At 40.5% G+C, this 17837-nt stretch overlaps 1 protein-coding gene across 3 annotated transcripts in view; it reads right to left on the reverse strand.

Annotated features, from left to right (window-relative positions):
* Nucleotides 1-17837, reverse strand: part of JADE3 (jade family PHD finger 3) — a 166490-nt gene that overhangs the window by 24024 nt on the left and 124629 nt on the right. For all 3 annotated transcript variants that reach the window (XM_064364386.1, XM_064364388.1, XM_064364389.1), the window contains 2 exons: nt 14746-14957; nt 2900-3067 (listed from right to left, as the gene is read on the reverse strand). In XM_064364386.1, coding sequence (XP_064220456.1) covers nt 2900-3067; nt 14746-14957 — 380 coding nt within the window. The remainder of the gene's footprint in view (nt 1-2899; nt 3068-14745; nt 14958-17837) is intronic.

Consider the following 17837-nt stretch of genomic DNA (forward strand, 5'->3'; position numbering starts at 1 on the left):
TATTTTTAGTAGAGATGGGGTTTCACCATGTTGACCAGGATGGTCTCGATCTTTTGACCTTGTGATCCACCCGCCTCGGTCTCTCAAAGTGCTGGGATTACAGGCGTAAGCCACCATGCCTGGCCCAAAATAACTTAATTGTACATATGAAAATAACTACAAGAGTATAACTGGATTGTCTGTAACACAAAAAGGATAAATGCTTGAGGGGACTGATACCCCATGTTCCACAACATCATTATTATTCATTACATGCCTGTATCAAAATCTCATGCATTCCATAAATATATACACCTAATATGTACCCACAAAAATTAAACTTCAGTTTTTTTTTTGTAGAGACCAAGTCTTGCTATGTTACCCCAGGCTGGTCTTGAACTCCTGGCCTCAAGCGATCCTCCTGTCTTGGCCTCCCAAAGTACTGGGATTACAGGCATGAGCCACTGCGCCCAGCCAAGGTTACCTTAATGAATCAAAGATAGCTACATTTTTACTTAGGAACCAAAGAAAGCTACTAAAATAAGTAACTAAAATTCACAAAATCTAGCATCTGTCATGTTAAGAGATGGTGCTACATGCCTTGTTGTTTCATTTAATCAACTAAGGATGAAAAACAGAGGCAGTGGCTAGTCTTTCCATTTGGTTTACTAAAGAAGCATGATATTGTTGGAAAACAGCACATTTATGTAATGAAGAGACTGCAGAATGTAAGTAGAAAGGATGAGAATGACATTTTAAAACCAAAGTCTTTAAAACCACGTAACTATCATGAGCTTACCCTATTCCCTCAGCCAAAGTAGCTTCAAAGTGAAATTAGTCCTTGGGAGAGTGCTGAAAAGAAAGGGATGCTTCTTTTTGTTTTCCTTTTAGAAACAGGGTCTCACTCTGTCACCTAGGCTACAGTGCAGTGGCATGATCAGGGCTCACTGCAGCCTCAACCTCCCAGGCTCAAGTGATCCTCCCGCCTCAGCCCCCCGAGGTATCTGGGACTACAGGCATGCACCACCATACCTGGCTAATTTTTTGTATTTGTAGTAGAGATGGGTTTTTGCCATGTTGCCCAGGCTGGTCTCAAACTCTTGGACTCAAGTGATCTGCCTGCTTCGACCTACCAAAGTGCTGGAATTATAGGTGTGAGCCACCACACCCAGCAGAAAGGGATGTTTTAAAAAAAAGATGGAAACATTCTTTTTCACGTGAAAATAAGGGGTCAAGCAACTGCTGGTATAAAGTATTTTCATTCCCCCCTCCCAAATATATACATGAGTTTCTAAGAGAGATACAGCTTTAAAAGGTGAAGAACTCTCAAATAAGGATGCCAATGCCAAACTAGTACCGGTTCTGCCCACATCAGGAAACTAACAGAGAGATCTTGAATAGTCCAGAAGACACTGGAAACCAAAAACTAGAAACCACAGGACAGTGTCAATAACTGAGAAAGCTTATTTTCTTTTTAAAGAGCTCTTCCTGAGTCATGTTCTGGACTTTTATAAGCTGAGAGAGCCTACTCTAGTAGTGAGGGGATTTGCTGCTGGAAAACAGTCATTCTCAAGTCAGAAACCTGAGTTTATTTTATGTCTAGATGTTCTTAGTGAGAAAAAAAACTAATTTTTAAAAAAAATACTGATGTCTATAGCCATAAGAATACAAAAGTACATATATGGGACTTTTAGTTTAACTCTGTGAGCTTCTTTACTAGACAGTAACTCCCCTGGAACCAATATTAACAAGATTAAAGACAGGAAAATCTTAAAGGAGAATGAGTTACTGATACACCATCAGCTCCCCATTAACTAGATTCTGCAGTCTCTCTTGTCATGTAGTTAAACTGTCTAACAAATTTGCTGGCTTAGATAGTGTTTGGGGAGAGAGGGTATGAGTGGGATACCCACACAGCTGAAGAAAAAAAAAAGGCAGCTATAAGAAGAAGAAATGTCTGGAAGCCCTATTTTAATTAAGTTAGTGTACATGCAGCCACTCAGGAAATACCAGCAACTGAAGGACCAGGCTAGATAATGAGAAATCGAATTTTGCATAAAGAAGGTCTTAGGCAGATGTTGAGTCTAAACCCTGAAAAGAGCTTCAAAAAGTAAAGGGCATCTATCACAGTAGGTAAAGAGCTATTGCTCACTTTATTTGTAATTGCCTAAACCTGGAAACAACCCAAATGCCCATCAAAGGAAAATGAATAAATCAGAGTATATCCATACAACAGAATACTATCAACAGAAAGGAATGAACTTCATATTGATATACACCACAACATGGAATGTTAGCCAGACTGAAAAGAGTATATATTGTATGAAGTTTAAAACCAGACGAAACTAATCTATTGTGATACAGATAAAAATGGTGGTTGTTCTTGGGGACAGAGACTGGAAAGTGGCTATAGAGGATCTTTCTGGGGTGCTTTATGTCTATTTCTAGGATATTACATGTCTTGGTCTGAGTTGTGGTTACAGATACATACATGTGTAAAATATCACAAAACTCTACACTTAAAATTTGGTATCTTAAGTTTTAACTTAAAAATTTTTGCTGCTCACACGCTGATCTCTCCTCTCGTACAAATTTATCAATTTATACATGATATACCTAAATATCACATATATATTTGGGTATTATCCCAAATACCAGTGGGAATATCATATTATTAATTAATAACATTAATAAATTTTTAATCTTGATTTTAATTAATTAATTAAACATTAATCAGCATGGGCTTATATACACATGTGCATCCAAGTAGGATCTGAGGTAGCTCAAGTGGAAGCACTATTACTTCAGAAACATGCACAAGCATGAAGCATCTCCATACTAAGCCTGAGTCAGTCTGAATGTTGTGGGGAACAGGGACACCCTGGAGGAAATGGCCTCACAGGCCTGGATGAATTCTTACCTCTGGGATCCACAGGGCACAGCTGACATGAGCCCATTTAGTCCCTGTCCTGGTGGTCTTCATGGCTCCACCTTTCTTTGGACATAACATACACTGCGGATAAATGCCCAGGACACAAGAGCGACAAAGCCAGCTGCCTTCTGGGACCTTGAGGATGCCATAGCAGGCCTGGAGGTATGAGAAGGAGAGGGGAGAATGGTCAGCACCTTCTCACTAGGGTTGATATCTGTTCTGATACACAGTCACGGAGTATCCTCTGCTTTTGGGAGAAAGGCAAATAAAGCCGAACAAGCTTACATCCAGTATTAATTTAAAAATACTCAAAAAAGCAACTTTCAGCATCTGTCCTAAGATCAGCATGTCTGTCCATGAGAACTGACTTTAAGGACAATAAAACAAGACTAGGAGATACAGCCAATGGTAAGCCCAACTGTTATCTGAGTGTTGTGATTACAGCATTTTTTTGGTCTGTATTCTAAAGCTTCTTCAATGACTATGTATTATAATTTGTCAAACACTTATTGAACATTTCCTAAAAGTCATACACTGTTGTGATCAAGAAAAAGGTTAGAAAATAAAGAGAATGAAACTTCTGAGAAGCAAATGAACTAACGTTTATAAAAAGCCTATTAAGCACCTGGTACATAAAAAGTACTCAGTAGGTGGGCATGGTGGCTCGTGCCTGTAATCCAGCACTTAGGGAGGCCGAGGCAGGTAGATTACCTGAGGTCAGGAGTTTGAGACCAACCTGACCAATATGGTGAAACCCCGTCTCTACTAAAAATATAAAAATTAGCTGGGTGTGGTAGTGTGTGCCTGTAGTCCCAGCTACCGAGGAGGCTGAGACAGGAGAACTGCTTGAACCTGGGAGGCAGAGGCTGCAGTGAGCCAAGATTGTGCCACTGCACTCCAGCCTGGGTGATAGAGCAAGACTCAGTCTCAAAAAAAAAAAAAAAAAAGTACTCAGTACATTGTAGCAATTGTTTGCTTGGGTTGAAGAAACAGGGACTTGTGAATGAATCTTGAATAGAATATTACACTAATCACAATAATTTATAATGAGTTCTGGAAGGTGCTTCAAATCCTTTATGGAATGAAGTTGGAAAAATAAATGAATTACTGTGAGAGACTGGAGATTAGTTTGGGAAACATTCTAGACTCCCTTTTCGCTATGCCCATCATTTCCTCCTTACTGCTCTACCCCTTTAGAGACTGATTCAATATGGCAGCTTTGAAATTTCTGTCTGCCTCAGGAGATTCACCCTCAGTTTGGATTCAAGTTATAACAGTTACAATATCTGCCTCCCACAACCTGCTCCTTTTCCAAACTCCTTCTTTATATGTTACCACCATGCTTCCTATCTTCTAGATCCAAATTCCTGGACTTGTATTATTCACTTTCTTTCATCTGCTGACCTGGTGCTTGCTATCTTCCCTACAGTGGCCCCAAGACTCTGACCTTCCTCTCCATCCCCACCACTTGCTCTATTCAAGTTCTCATTATGCCATGCCTAGATTAATTTCTACATTTTCTTTTTCCCCCTTCACACCTTCAACCCTTCCTCTACTTGGCTGGCAGATTCTCCTCACTAAAATAATCCATACCATTGCACAGTGGCAAACCTTTTAGATATTCTTTCTACCTTTACCTGCCCCCTATCACCCAAACTAGGGGTTGGCTGTTTTCCAAGGTCTGTTTTAGAAAGCCAACAAGCTAAGAATGGTTTTCACATTTTTAAAGGGTTTTAAAGAGTAGAATATGTAATAGAGACTGTATGTGGCCTACAAAGTCTGAAATATTTATCGCAGCCCCTTAAAGAAAAAGTTCGCTGGTTCCTTGTCTAAAGCCTGCTGCTTCTTGCACCTCACTATCTGATCTCACGCCCTCCTATGCCCAAACACAGGGTTTCTGTCTTGGACAGGCAGGCCCTGGTTTTCTCCATAACTGGTCATTCTCATTATCATGTCCATGTGTCTAAGCAGTTTCCCTGCTTTACATGGTCAACTGTTCTTAGCATAGCTGGACCTTTCTCACCCTTCCAGACCTGGTTCAAACTCCAGGCCCCTCCAAAAACCCTGCTTGGGTCACTGCAGCCCCTTGTGTTTACCCTACTGCCTGACTCCTGTCTTCCACTCCATGCAATTTCCCTCACCAAGTACATAGTCAGCATTATGTATTCTTTATTTTTATTTATCTTTTGAAACAGGATCTTGCTCTGTCACCTAGGCTGGATGCCACGGCATGATCTCGGCTCACTGAAGCCTCGACTTCCTGGGCTCAAGCAATCGTCCCACCTTAGCCTCCTGAGTAGCTAGGACCACAGGCATGTGCCACCCTGCCCAGCTAATTTTTGTACAGATGGGGTTTTGCCACACTGTCCAGGCTACTCTCAAAATCCTGGGCTCATGTGATCCACCCTTTGGCCTCCCAAAGTGCTGGGATTACAGGTGTGAGCCACAGCACCTGGGCATCATGTATTCTTTTTCTCTACGTTTGTTGTTGTGTTTCCTCTTCTCAGTGAGATTTTAGTATTTTCTTTTAATCAACCCTGGCCTACAGAACTCAGTGAGATTTTAAGGTTACTAGAGGTAGAGCTGTTATCATCAATTTACCTGGAATGCCCCCCTATGCTGAGCTTGAGTAGGTGATTAGATAGAACAAATTTATTTAGCTCAAGAACCAAAGCTGGACTCTAAGTAGGCTGCTCTCACAACAGCAAGGCATCATTTTACAAGGTTTCTAGCCTTCAAAGCTCTTTCTCTGAGGCCCAGAATGTTTGCTAGGAAATGAAAGCAAGTTTCCTCCCTAAAATAGAGTCTCTTTCAGACTAGCAGAAGAGAGGTCAGTGGCCAGCTCTTGGAATATCCTTTACCTCTTGTCCAGTCTACTGGGCAGAACATCATTTACTGAGACCTTCTGTGGACTTACTCATGGTCATAAGATCATAGATACATGTAAAAGGACTTGCAATGGTTCTAACTTTCACATTTTTTAAAGAAAAAAAGGTTAAATTCATTTTTAAAATCTAAAGGCTACTTATGTACACATCTCTTCCAAAGTACTGACCATAAATATACTTTTGTCACTGAAGAACAAACACTGAATGTAATATGGTATCAGTAAAGAAGAAAAATCATGTTTAATAAATTCAGATGTCAACATGTCCCCATTCTGTTAGGGCATAAACCAAATCTTCCAAGTCATTTTAAGTTACTTTTCAGTCAACAGAGGGAGCTCTAAGCTAAGTATCTCTTTAGAATCCAAGTAAATAAATATACTCACTTTGGAATAATCTCTTTTATGTGAAACTTTATATGGTACCAATGTCTCAGCTTTAATACAATACCAGTTTACATTCTGCAAGGTCTGGTCAGTTATTGTCATCTCATCTCTTTCTATGTGAGAAAGGGGCATCATTTATAGTCATTACCAGTATCATTTTCAAGCCTAATAAATAGCCTTGGAGATAATTATGCTACATTTAATATTGTTAAAGAACCTGAGAATACTTACTTAATATTTTGTCCCAACTATAAAGGACAAATACAGGAAATACATACAGATGACCTTTATGCTATTCCTTTTAAGCCTACTACAGATCCACAATCATTTATCTGAAACCTCTAGGGTAAGAAAAATTAGGAAATCCAGAATTGCTCAGATCTTAGGAAAGTGTATATACAGTATATGACCTAAGCCCTCAGTGGAACCAGGGGCAATACCATATAACCAAATACATTAATAGTTCTCTAACAAAATATATGAGTATTTACACTAAATGGATAAGGACTATAAATGGCCTCATACTGGGTGAGTTCTGGTATTGTCCTCAAATCAGTTCTGGTGTGAAACTTCAGCAAAAATATGCGTTTTTCAGAACTTTATAGTTTTGGAATTGTAGAGAAGGGACTGTGGGCTTCTATTGTGTGATATAATACTTAAATTCATAGTTAAATAGTAAAGATTTTCTGCTCTCAAAGTGTGATATAAATGCTAATAATTGGCAAAGTGAAGACAAATTTTCAAAATTCACTTTGTTAAAGGACACAGGTAAATGAAGAAAAAGACCTAATTGGTCACAGAATAATTCTGAATACCTTTTACATACAGGGGGTGAGGTTAGGTGGCCCAGGGAATTAAAATAATCTTAAGCCCTGGTTTCTATCTGCTATGTTATCTATTCTAATTGTTTTAGTCATTTTGTAGCCAGAATGATCTTTCTAAAATACAAATTATATCCTTCAGGGTTGACAGGACAGAACTGAAGCTCCTTAGTTTATCAGAAGGTCCTTTACACACGTCTCTTATATCCCTCTCTACCCTCACTCTCCATGCCTTCCCTACTCTACTCCGCCACTTTACAGTTCTGAAGCCTTCAGTTGCCTCTAATATACTTTGCCTGCTTTCACTATGCTGTCTCAACATGTTCTCCTCTCTGTCTGAACACATGTTGCTGGTTTACTTGACATCTCCTTTTGGACATTAAGATTCAGCTTGGATGTGACCTCCTGGAAGTTGTCCCTGACCCTCATTTCTCACAAATGCATTTCCACAGTAGCTTGGACTTATATCTATAAAAACACTTGGCATATGATGCTAAATTGGCAGTTTCCTTTTATTTTTTACACCAGACTATGATCTCCCTGGGGGCAGAGACCATGTCTGCCTCTTCATCACTGACTGTGTCCTCAGCATGCAGCACAATCCTGGCCCATAGAGTACTGTACCTATTTGCTAGATAAATTAACAAAATGAATGAAATATACAACAGGTTCAGAAGAATGAAAAATCACTTAGGGTAAGGGAGTTCAAGAAAGGATTTGAAATAGACCTTGAAAAATATGTAGATTTTTGATAGCTGGGAGGAAAGAGGACGCATTTACAAATTGGGATGTGGCAGAAACAGGGGAGATAGGACTATGTCAGGAATATTAATCACTGTACCTTGAGTAACTTTATTTTGTTGTAGCATAGTGCTTGTGGGGGAAAAAATGGAAAGAGCTGAAAAGAGGGTTGATATATTAATCATCATCATTAATTAAAAAGCCAGTGTAGTAGAAAGAATGACAAATAACCAGCTTGGGTAAAGTCACTTCACCTCTCCTGGTATTTGTGTAAAATTGAGGAGTTACACAGTCTTTTGCAGTCCTAAAATTCTGTGATCCTTAAAAGTGGGGTGGACCTTCTTGGGAGTGAAATGTATATGGGATGGGGGAGGGTCTTGAGTGCCAGGATAAGGAGTCTAGACTTCTTTTTTTATTTTATTTTATTTTATTTTATTTTTTTTATTGCATTTTAGGTTTTGGGGTACATGTGAAAAACATGCAAGGTTGTTGCATAGGTACATACGTGGCAGTATGATTTGCTGCCTCCCTCCCCTTCACCTATATCTGGCATTTCTCCCCATGCTATCCCTCCCCAACTCCCCACCCCCCCGCTATCCCCCCTACCCCCAACAGACCCCCGTGTATAGTGCTCCCCTCCCTGTGTCCATGTGTTCTCCTTGTTCAACACCTGCCTATGAGTGAGAACATGTGGTGTTTGATTTTGTGTTCTTGTGTCAGTTTGCTGAGAATGATGTTTTCCAGGTCCATCCATGTCCCTACGAAGGATGTGAACTCTTCGTTTTTAATGGCTGCATAATATTCCATGGTGTACATGTGCCACATTTTTCCTGTCCAGTCTATCATCGATGGGCATTTGGGCTGGTTCCAGGTCTTTGCTATTGTAAACTGTGCTGCAATGAACATTCGTGTGCATGTGTCCTTATAGTAGAACGATTTATAATCCTTTGGATATATGCCCAGTAATGGGATTGCTGGGTCAAATGGAATCTCTATTTCTAGGTCCTTGAGGAATCGCCACACTGTTTTCCACAGTGGTTGAACCAATTTACACTCCCACCAACAGTGTAAAAGTGTTCCTATTTCTCCACATCCTCTCCAGCATCTGTTTTCTCCAGATTTTTTAATGATCGCCATTCTAACTGGCGTGAGATGGTATCTCAATGTAGTCTTGATTTGCATTTCTCTAATGACCAGTGATGATGAGCATTTTTTCATGTTTGTTGGCATCATGTATGTCTTCTTTTGTAAAGTATCTGTTCATATCCTTCGTCCATTTTTGAATGGGCTTGTTTGTTTTTTTCTTGTAAATCTTTTTTAGTTCATTGTAAATTCTGGATATCAGCCCTTTGTCAGACGGGTAGGCTGCAAAGATTTTTTCCCATTGTGTTGGTTGCCGATTCACTCTATTGACTGTTTCTTTTGCCGTGCAGCAGCTGTGGAGTTTGATCAGGTCCCATTTGTCTATTTTGGCTTTTGTTGCCAATGCTTTTGGTGTTTTGGTCATAAAGTCCATGCCTACGCCTATGTCCTGAATGGTTTTGCCTAGGTTTCCTTCTAGTGTTTTTATGGTGTTACATCTTATGTTTAAGTCTTTAATCCATCTGGAGTCAATTTTAGTGTAAGGTGTCAGGAAGGGGTCGAGTTTCTGCTTTCTGCATATGGCTAGCCAGTTTTCCCAACACCACTTATTGAACAGGGAATCCTTTCCCCATTGCTTGTTTTTTTCAGGTTTGTCAAAGATCAGGTGGTTGTAGATATGTTGTGTCGCCTCCGATGCCTCTGTTCTGTTCCATCTCTGTTTTGGTACCAGTACCATGCTGTTTTGATTACTGTAGACTTGTAGTAGAGTTTGATGTCCAGTAGTGTGATGCCTCCCGCTTTGTTCTTTTTGCTTAGAATTGACTTGGCTATGCGGGCTCTCTTCTGGTTCCATATGAAGTTTAAGGTGGTTTTTTCCAGTTCTGTGAGGAAGGTCATTGGTAGCTTGATGGGGATAGCGTTGAATCTGTAAATTACTTTGGGCAGTATGGCCATTTTCACGATATTAATTCTTCCTAACCATGAACATGGAATGTTTCTCCATCTGTTTGTATCCTCTCCTATTTCGTTGAGCAGTGATTTGTAGTTCTCCGTGAAGAGGTCCTTTACGTTCCTTGTTAGTTGTATTCCTAGGTATTTTATTCTCTTTGCAGCAATTGTGAATGGTAGTTCGTTCTTGATTTGGCTCTCTTTAAGTCTGTTATTGGTGTATAGGAATGCTTGTGATTTTTGCACATTGATTTTGTATCCTGAGACTTTGCTGAAGTTGCTTATCAGTTTCAGGAGATCTTGGGCTGAGGTGATAGGGTCTTCTAGATATACAATCATGTCGTCTGCAAATAGAGACAATTTGACTTCCTCCTTTTCTAATCGAATACCCTTTATTTCTTTTTCTTGCCTGATTGCTCTGGCTAGAACTTCCAGAACTATATTGAATAGGAGTGGTGAGAGAGGGCATCCTTGTCTAGTGCCAGATTTCAAAGGGAATGCTTCCAGTTTTTGCACATTCAGTATGATATTGGCTGTTGGTTTGTCATAAATAGCTTTTATTATTTTGAGATACGTTCTGTCGATACCTAGTTTATTGAGAGTTTTTAGCATAAAGGGCTGTTGAATTTTGTCGAAGGCCTTCTCTGCATCAATTGAGATAATCATGTGGTTTTTGTTTTTGGTTCTGTTTATGTGGTGAATTACATTTATAGACTTGCGTATATTGAACCAGCCTTGCATCCCCGGGATGAATCCTACTTGATCATGGTGGATAAGCTTTTTGATGTGCTGTTGTAATCGGCTTGCCAGTATTTTATTGAAGATTTTTGCATCTATGTTCATCATGGATATTGGCCTGTAGTTTTCTTTTCTTGTTGAGTCTCTGCCGGGTTTTGGTATTAGGATGATGTTGGTCTCATAAAATGATTTGGGAAGGATTCCCTCTTTTTGGATTATTTGGAATAGTTTCAGTATGAATGGTATCAGTTCCTCTTTGTATGTCTGGTAGAATTCGGCTGTGAACCCATCTGGGTCTGGGCTTTTTTTGGGTGGTAGGCTCTTAATTGCTGCCTCGACTTCAGACCTTGTTATTGGTCTATTCAGGGTTTCGACTTCTTCCTGGTTTAGGCATGGGAGGAGGCTACTGTCCAGGAATTTATCCATTTCTTCCAGGTTTTCTAATTTATGTGCATAGAGTTGTTTGTAATAATCTCTGATGATGGTTTGAATTTCTGTGGCATCGGTGGTGATATCCCCTTTATCATTTTTTATTGCATCTATTTGGTTATTCTCTCTTTTCTTTTTTATTAGTCTGGCTAGTGGTCTGTCTATTTTGTTGATCTTTTCAAAAAACCAGCTCCTGGATTTATTGATTTTTTGTAGGGTTTTTCGTGTCTCTATCTCCTTCAATTCTGCTTTGATCTTAGTTATTTCTTGTCTTCTGCTAGGTTTTGAGTTTTTTTGATCTTGCTCCTCTAGCTCTTTCAATTTTGATGATAGGGTGTCAATTTTAGTTCTCTCCTTTCTTCTCATGTGGGCACTTATTGCTATATATTTTCCTCTAGAGACTGCTTTAAATGTGTCCCAGAGATTCTAGTATGTGGTGTCTTCGTTCTCGTTGGTTTCGAAGAACATCTTTATCTCTGCCTTCATTTCAGTGTTTATCCAGTCAACATTCAGGAGAAAGTTGTTCAATTTCCATGAGGCTGTGTGATTCTGGGTTGGCTTCTGAATTCTGAGTTCTAACTTGATTGCACTGTGGTCTGAGAGACTGTTTGTTATGGTTTCCGTTCTTTTGCATTTGCTGAGGAGTGATTTACTTCCAATTATGTGGTCAATTTTAGAGTAGGTGTGATGTGGTGCTGAGAAGAATGTATATTCTGTGGATTTGGGCTGGAGAGTTCTGTAAATGTCTATTAGGTTTGCTTGTTCCAGGTCTGAGTTCAAGTCCTGGATATCCTTATTAATTTTGTCTTGTTGATCTGTCTAATATTGACAATGGTGTGTTGAAGTCTCCCACTATTAATGTGTGGGAGTTTAAGTCTCTTTGCAAGTCTTTAAGAACTTGCCTTATGTATCTGGGTGCTCCTGTATTAGGTGCATATATATTTAGGATCGTTAGCTCTTCTTGTTGCATAGATCCTTTTACCATTATGCAATGTCCTTCTTTGTCTCTTTTGATCTTTGTTGCTTTAAAGTCTATTTTATCAGAGATGAGAATTGCAACTCCTGCTTTTTTTTGCTCTCCATTTGCTTAGTAAATCTTCCTCCATCCCTTTATTTTGAGCCTTTGTGTATCCTTGCATGTGAGGTGGGTTTCCTGGATACAGCACACTGATGGGTTTTGGCTTTTTATCCAGTTTGCCAGTCTGTGTCTTTTGATTGGGGCATTTAGTCCGTTTACATTTAGGGTTAATATTGTTATGTGTGAGTTTGATCCTGTCATTTTGATGCTAGCTGGCTGTTTTGCCCGTTGGTTGATGCAGATTCTTCATTGTGTTGCTGCTCTTTACCATTTCGTGCGTTTTTGGAGTGGCTGGTGCTGGTTGTTTTTTTCTATGTGTAGTATCTCCTTCAGGAGCTCTTGTAAAGCTGGTCTGGTGGTGATGAAATCTGTGAGTACTTGCTTGTTCACAAAGGATTTTATTTTTCCTACACTTATGAAGCTTAGTTTGGCTGGATATGAAATTCTGGGTTGAAAGTTCTTTTCTTTAAGGATGTTGAATATCGGCCCCCACTCTCTTCTGGCCTGTAGGGTTTCTGCTGAGAGATCTGCTGTGAGTCTGATGGGTTTCCCTTTGTGGGTAACCTGACCTTTCTCTCTGGCTGCCCTTAGTATTTTCTCCTTCATTTCAACCCTGGTGAATCTGATGATTATGTGCCTTGGGGTTGCTCTTCTAGAGGATTATCTTTGTGGTGTTCTCTGTATTTCCTGGACTTGAATATTGGCCTGCCTTGCTAGGTTGGGGAAGTTTTCCTGGATAATATCCTGAAGAGTATTTTCCAGCTTGGATGCATTCTCTTCGTCACATTCAGGTACACCTATCAAACGTAGATTAGGTCTGTTCACGTAGTCCCATATTTCTTGTTGACTCTGTTCATTCCTTTTTACCTTGTTTTCTCTAATCTTCCCTTCTCGTTTTATTTCATTGAGTTGATCTTCGACCTCTGATATCCTTTCTTCTGCTTGGTCAATTCGGCTGTTGAAACTTGTGCATGCTTCACGAAGTTCTCGTGTTGTGTTTTTCAGCTCCATCAATTCACTCATATTCCTCTCTAAGTTGTCCATTCTCGTTAGCATTTCATCAAGTCTTTTTTCAAGGTTCTTAGTTTCTTTGCATTGGGTTAGAACATGTTCTTTTAGCTCACAGAAGTTTCTTATTATCCATTTTCTGAAAGCTGATTCTGTCATTTCATCACACTCATTCTCCGTCCAGTCTTGTTCCCGTGCTGGTGAGGAGTTATGCTGCCTTGTAGGGGGAGAGGTGTTCTGGTTTTGGGTGTTTTCATCCTTTTTGCGCTGGTTTCTTCCCATCTTTGTGGATTTATCCGCCTATTGACTTTGTAGTTGCTGTCTTTCTGATTTTGGTAATTTTAAGTCTGCAGCAGCTGAACGCATAAACCCCCTTTTCTTCTCCCCAGGTGTTCTGGCCCAGGGGGTTAGCGCTTTATGCTTTTCAGCTGTGTTGCTACCGTTTTCCCTGCCCACAAGGTGGCAGTCTAGTCACACTCAGCCTGCAGAGGCTTCGCTGAGCTGTTTTGGGCTCCGCCCAGCTTCCGTGTGAGCTTCCCTGCAGTCCTGTGGGTGTAGTTAGAACTGCTTCCGCTATGCTGGCCCGCCCCTGTAGTGACGGAGTCTCTGTAGTGGCGGGTTGTCTTGGTTACGGAAAATTGCCCCGGGAACTGCAGGGTGTTTCCCGATGGAGGACGCCCCTCCCCCACAGAGCTGGACCGTCCCGGGTTCAGCCGTGTTTCCAGAGGGGCCCTCTTTGCCTGGTAATCTCTTGGCTTGCCTCCTTGCCACAGCTCCCCTTGCTGGCCCAGAGGGGACACAGTCTCGTTCACTTTGCTCAAGGAGCCGCTGCTCCCCGCCCCCGGTGCAGGCCGAGCGGCTGCTCTGGTCCAACCAGCGGAGCTGGGAACCCGTGGAGCTTCTCCGCCTGTGAATCTCCTGGTCTGTGGGCAGTTAAAATCCGCTGCCCTGTGTGCCGCTGCCTCAGCTGAAGCAGCGGCTCTGAGATTCGTGGCGCTCCCTTGCCTGGGGTCTCCTGGCTTGGCTCCCTGCTTCAGCTCCCCTTGCTGGCTCAGAGGGAACTCTGTCTCTCTCGCTCTGCATAAGAAGCCACTGCCCCCCGCCCCAGGGCGTAGGCTGAGCGGCCACGGCACTCAAACCAGCGGTGCTGGCGACCCGTGGGGCTTCTCCTGCTGTGAATCTCCTGGTCTGTGGGCAGTAAAAATACGTCTGGAAATGCGGCGTCCACTCACCCTCTGCGCCTTCTCTCGGAGCTGCAATCCCGACTTCCTCCTAAGCGGCCATCTTGGATCCTCCAGGAGTCTAGACTTCTATTTGTAGGAAGTGTAAACTCACCAAGGTTACTGACCATGGGTGTAGCCTCATGAGGCCATGGAGATTTGAAGGCAGAGGAGAGACCCCAGACAGGCAGCAATGAGATCCCCCTCGCAGAGGGTACAGGGGGTGTGGGGACAAATTGAACAAGGCAATCCCAACGGTCTTGGCATAAAGTGACACAATAAAGACCTGGGTTTAGCCCCAAGGGGTAAAGTTAGTCAGCAAGTCATCTTGGGGGTCATAGGAAGTATTGTTTCTAGAGGAAATACTGAAGAACAACCAGGCAAAATCTTTATTTTCACCCTTAAATGCGAGCTGCCCCAGATATGGGTGCTGGAGATCATCACTGAGCTTCAGAAAGGCTGACCGTAGGGAGGTGACGGTCTCCACTCTCACTAACCTGATGCACACAGACGTTACACTTATCACAGAACACCATATCATTCCCTTCTTCACTGTCTGGAGACCGGCACACATCACAGATCACATCTTCATCATACTCTATGCCTAGCCCTTCCTCTGTCTCGATAGCATGGTTCATATTTTCATGGCAATGGCGTTCCAGGACTTCTACTGTCTTTTCCATAAGATTCTCATCAACTGGCCCACAACCTGCACAGAAATACAAACAATCAATCAACCCATCAGTCAGCTGTCATTCCCAAATCACCTACTGTGAGCCCAGTGCAGGAGTGGGTAGGATTCTAAAGGATAAAACATATCTTTCGTGCTCTAAAACAACCAGATTTCAAAAAATATTTTGCTAGTGCTACTCTAACATTTACCTATAATCATATATTAGTGTTTGACACATGAAAGGAGATATACATTTCACCATGTTCCTTAGAGATATGTTACTGACCCTTTTGATTTCTTATCCAAAGCCCAGCCAGTCTCTTCTTAAATCTCTATTTTCTCTTATTCCCACTATAGGAGGACTTTCATCAAACTTTATAATTCTGAACATGATAATTTGTAGCATAGTAATTAAAATCACATAACTATTTGGACATAAATAATTCTTAGTAAGTTAGCTTCAATGAGCACATCTAATGATTATACTAGGAAATTTTCATATGCAAATGTATAAAGCCATAAAAGAAAGTTCTAGGTCCTATGTGTAGGTGATTACACATATAAAATATTTTGTTTTTCAAATCTGACTTAAAAAAATCCAATAGTATTTTTCAATGGCAAACTATAATAACATATAAACCTATTAACATTCACAAAGGTCTAATTTCAATTTTGAAATTACCTTGTTTCCTGATTCCCTTTTCCAGCTACACCTTCATTTTTATCTTAGCCTTCCATACTTATTAATCCAACTTTGTGGGAGCACATATGTATTTATTCTAACAGCTTGTAAACTCGGGAATAATCCTCAAAATGATCCAAAACAAATTTACCCAAGTATTCTACTTCATTTGTAATATAAGATATCCTAAGAAACTTTAGAATTACACATAAACTACCATTTTAAGGTTGTGGCTACTTATGAAACCAAAAACTACCCAGGCCTTATGTTTCATTTTTCCAGCCAAGACAAGTTATATATATTTTTTTGAGTAAAGGAATATAGTGTCTGGTTATAAGAAAACTTGGATTAAAATTCCAACTTCACCTCATATTAGCTATGTAAACTTTGACAGGTTATTTATACTCTTTAGGGCTTAGTGTTCTTATCGATGAAATAAGTATAATGATAAGAAACCCACTGATTTGTTGTGAAGCTGAGATGAAGTAATGTTCGTATTAAGGACTTTTTAGGTTAGGTTGAGTGCTGGCTACATGTTAAGCACCATACTAAGCAATATCCTTAATTCATAACATGCTTAATATTGTTTTTAAAAAGTTTACTTTAAGCTCTTAGATACCTCACTGTAATATCATTCACCCTAAAGAAAAGCTTGAGATACTGCAATCCTCTTTGGGATCCTGGACCAGAAAAAGGTTGTTAAGTGGAAAAACCCATGAAATCTCAATAAAGTCTGAAGTCGATAGTGATGTACCAGTGTTGGTTTCATAGTTTTGACATATGTACAATGGTAAAGTAAGATGCTAACATTAGGGGAACTGAAACCGTGAGGTGTATATGAGAACTCCCTGTACTAACTGTGCAACTTTTCTATAAATCAAACTATTCCAAAATAAAAAGTTTACTTTAAAAACTCATCCCAAGAGAATTAATTACAAAATACCAAAGGAACCTCATTATAAGGTAGTTTCATGCCAAAAGCAGCCTTGTAATGATTGTGACATCTATGGATATTTTATGCATCATGAACACAGGCAAACACCGAGCCACGGATCCACTTGATTATGTGCTCATACTCTGATTTTACTTCTCTGTCAGTCTTTTATTCCCTTCTCTTTGTGGTTGCCACCCTAAATTTACCACTCCCGTCTCCTCTTAGAGGGCAAAGCAAGAAAAGACATAAAATAAAAAGCTTTAAAAATCAAGGAATAAGCTGGGCACAGTGGCTCACGTCTGTAATCCCAGCACTTTTGGAGGCTGAGGCGGGTGGATCATGAGGTCGGGAGTTCGAGACCAGCCTGACCAACATGGAGAAACCCCATCTCTACTAAAAATACAAAATTAGCTGGGCATGGTGGTGAATGCCTATAATCCCAGTTACTTGGGAGGCTGAGGCAGGAGAATCGCTTGAACCTGGGAGGCGGAGGTTGCGGTGAGCAGAGATCATGTATTGCACTCTAGCCTGGACAACAAGAGCAAAACTCTGCCAAAAAAAAAAAAAAAAAAAAAAAATCAAGGCATAAGGATTGGTTACTGGCAGAGTAACTATCATTCCCATGCCAAACTGCTTTAATATAATTTTAATTTTTTATTCATGTGCATTCAGATAGTAGCTTCAAAGGAATGAAAGGAAAAAGGGAGGGCGGGAATAAAAGAAAAACCACTGATCCTTATACTAACAACGAAAAAATGTGATTCAAACAAAAATGATATAAAATGTGATTCAAACAAAAATGAGATCAAATGTATCCTTCACCATATCTTATATGGAGACTTAAAAACCACCCACAGTTCTACAGGAAAACTTGGACGTGAATACTGCTTAGACTGAAAACAGATGAACAAGAGCTGTGTGTAAGTATAAAATGAGTTATCTTTCAGTCTAGCATTTCTCAGTACTGCTGGTATGGTATTGTATGACACACATTTACTTTAAAATTATTACTTATGTTTACTTCCATATGTAAACAGAAATTTGTTTTTGTTTCATTTTATTTTTTGAAAATTGTGTGACAACTCTAGAACTCAGTGGGAGTAGCTAAGGACTGCTTTGTGAATGTTTTGCCCTAGGCCTGTCACTTTTCTTCTGGGCAGCAAAATTACAAGTCCTGCATTAAGGGGTATTGTCATAGCAATCTGTCAGTTGCAGTGGTGCTATTCAATGCTGAAGTTGGAGATTCTCTCCAACCCCCTGGCAGAGGGGCCTCTACCTCTGCCCCTGTTCACTGATCAGA

Source organism: Aotus nancymaae, unplaced genomic scaffold (assembly GCF_030222135.1).
Source record: "Aotus nancymaae isolate 86718 unplaced genomic scaffold, 86718_ANA_hifiasm-v0.15.2.pri h1tg000058l, whole genome shotgun sequence".
Taxonomy (NCBI): Eukaryota; Metazoa; Chordata; class Mammalia; order Primates; family Aotidae; genus Aotus; species Aotus nancymaae.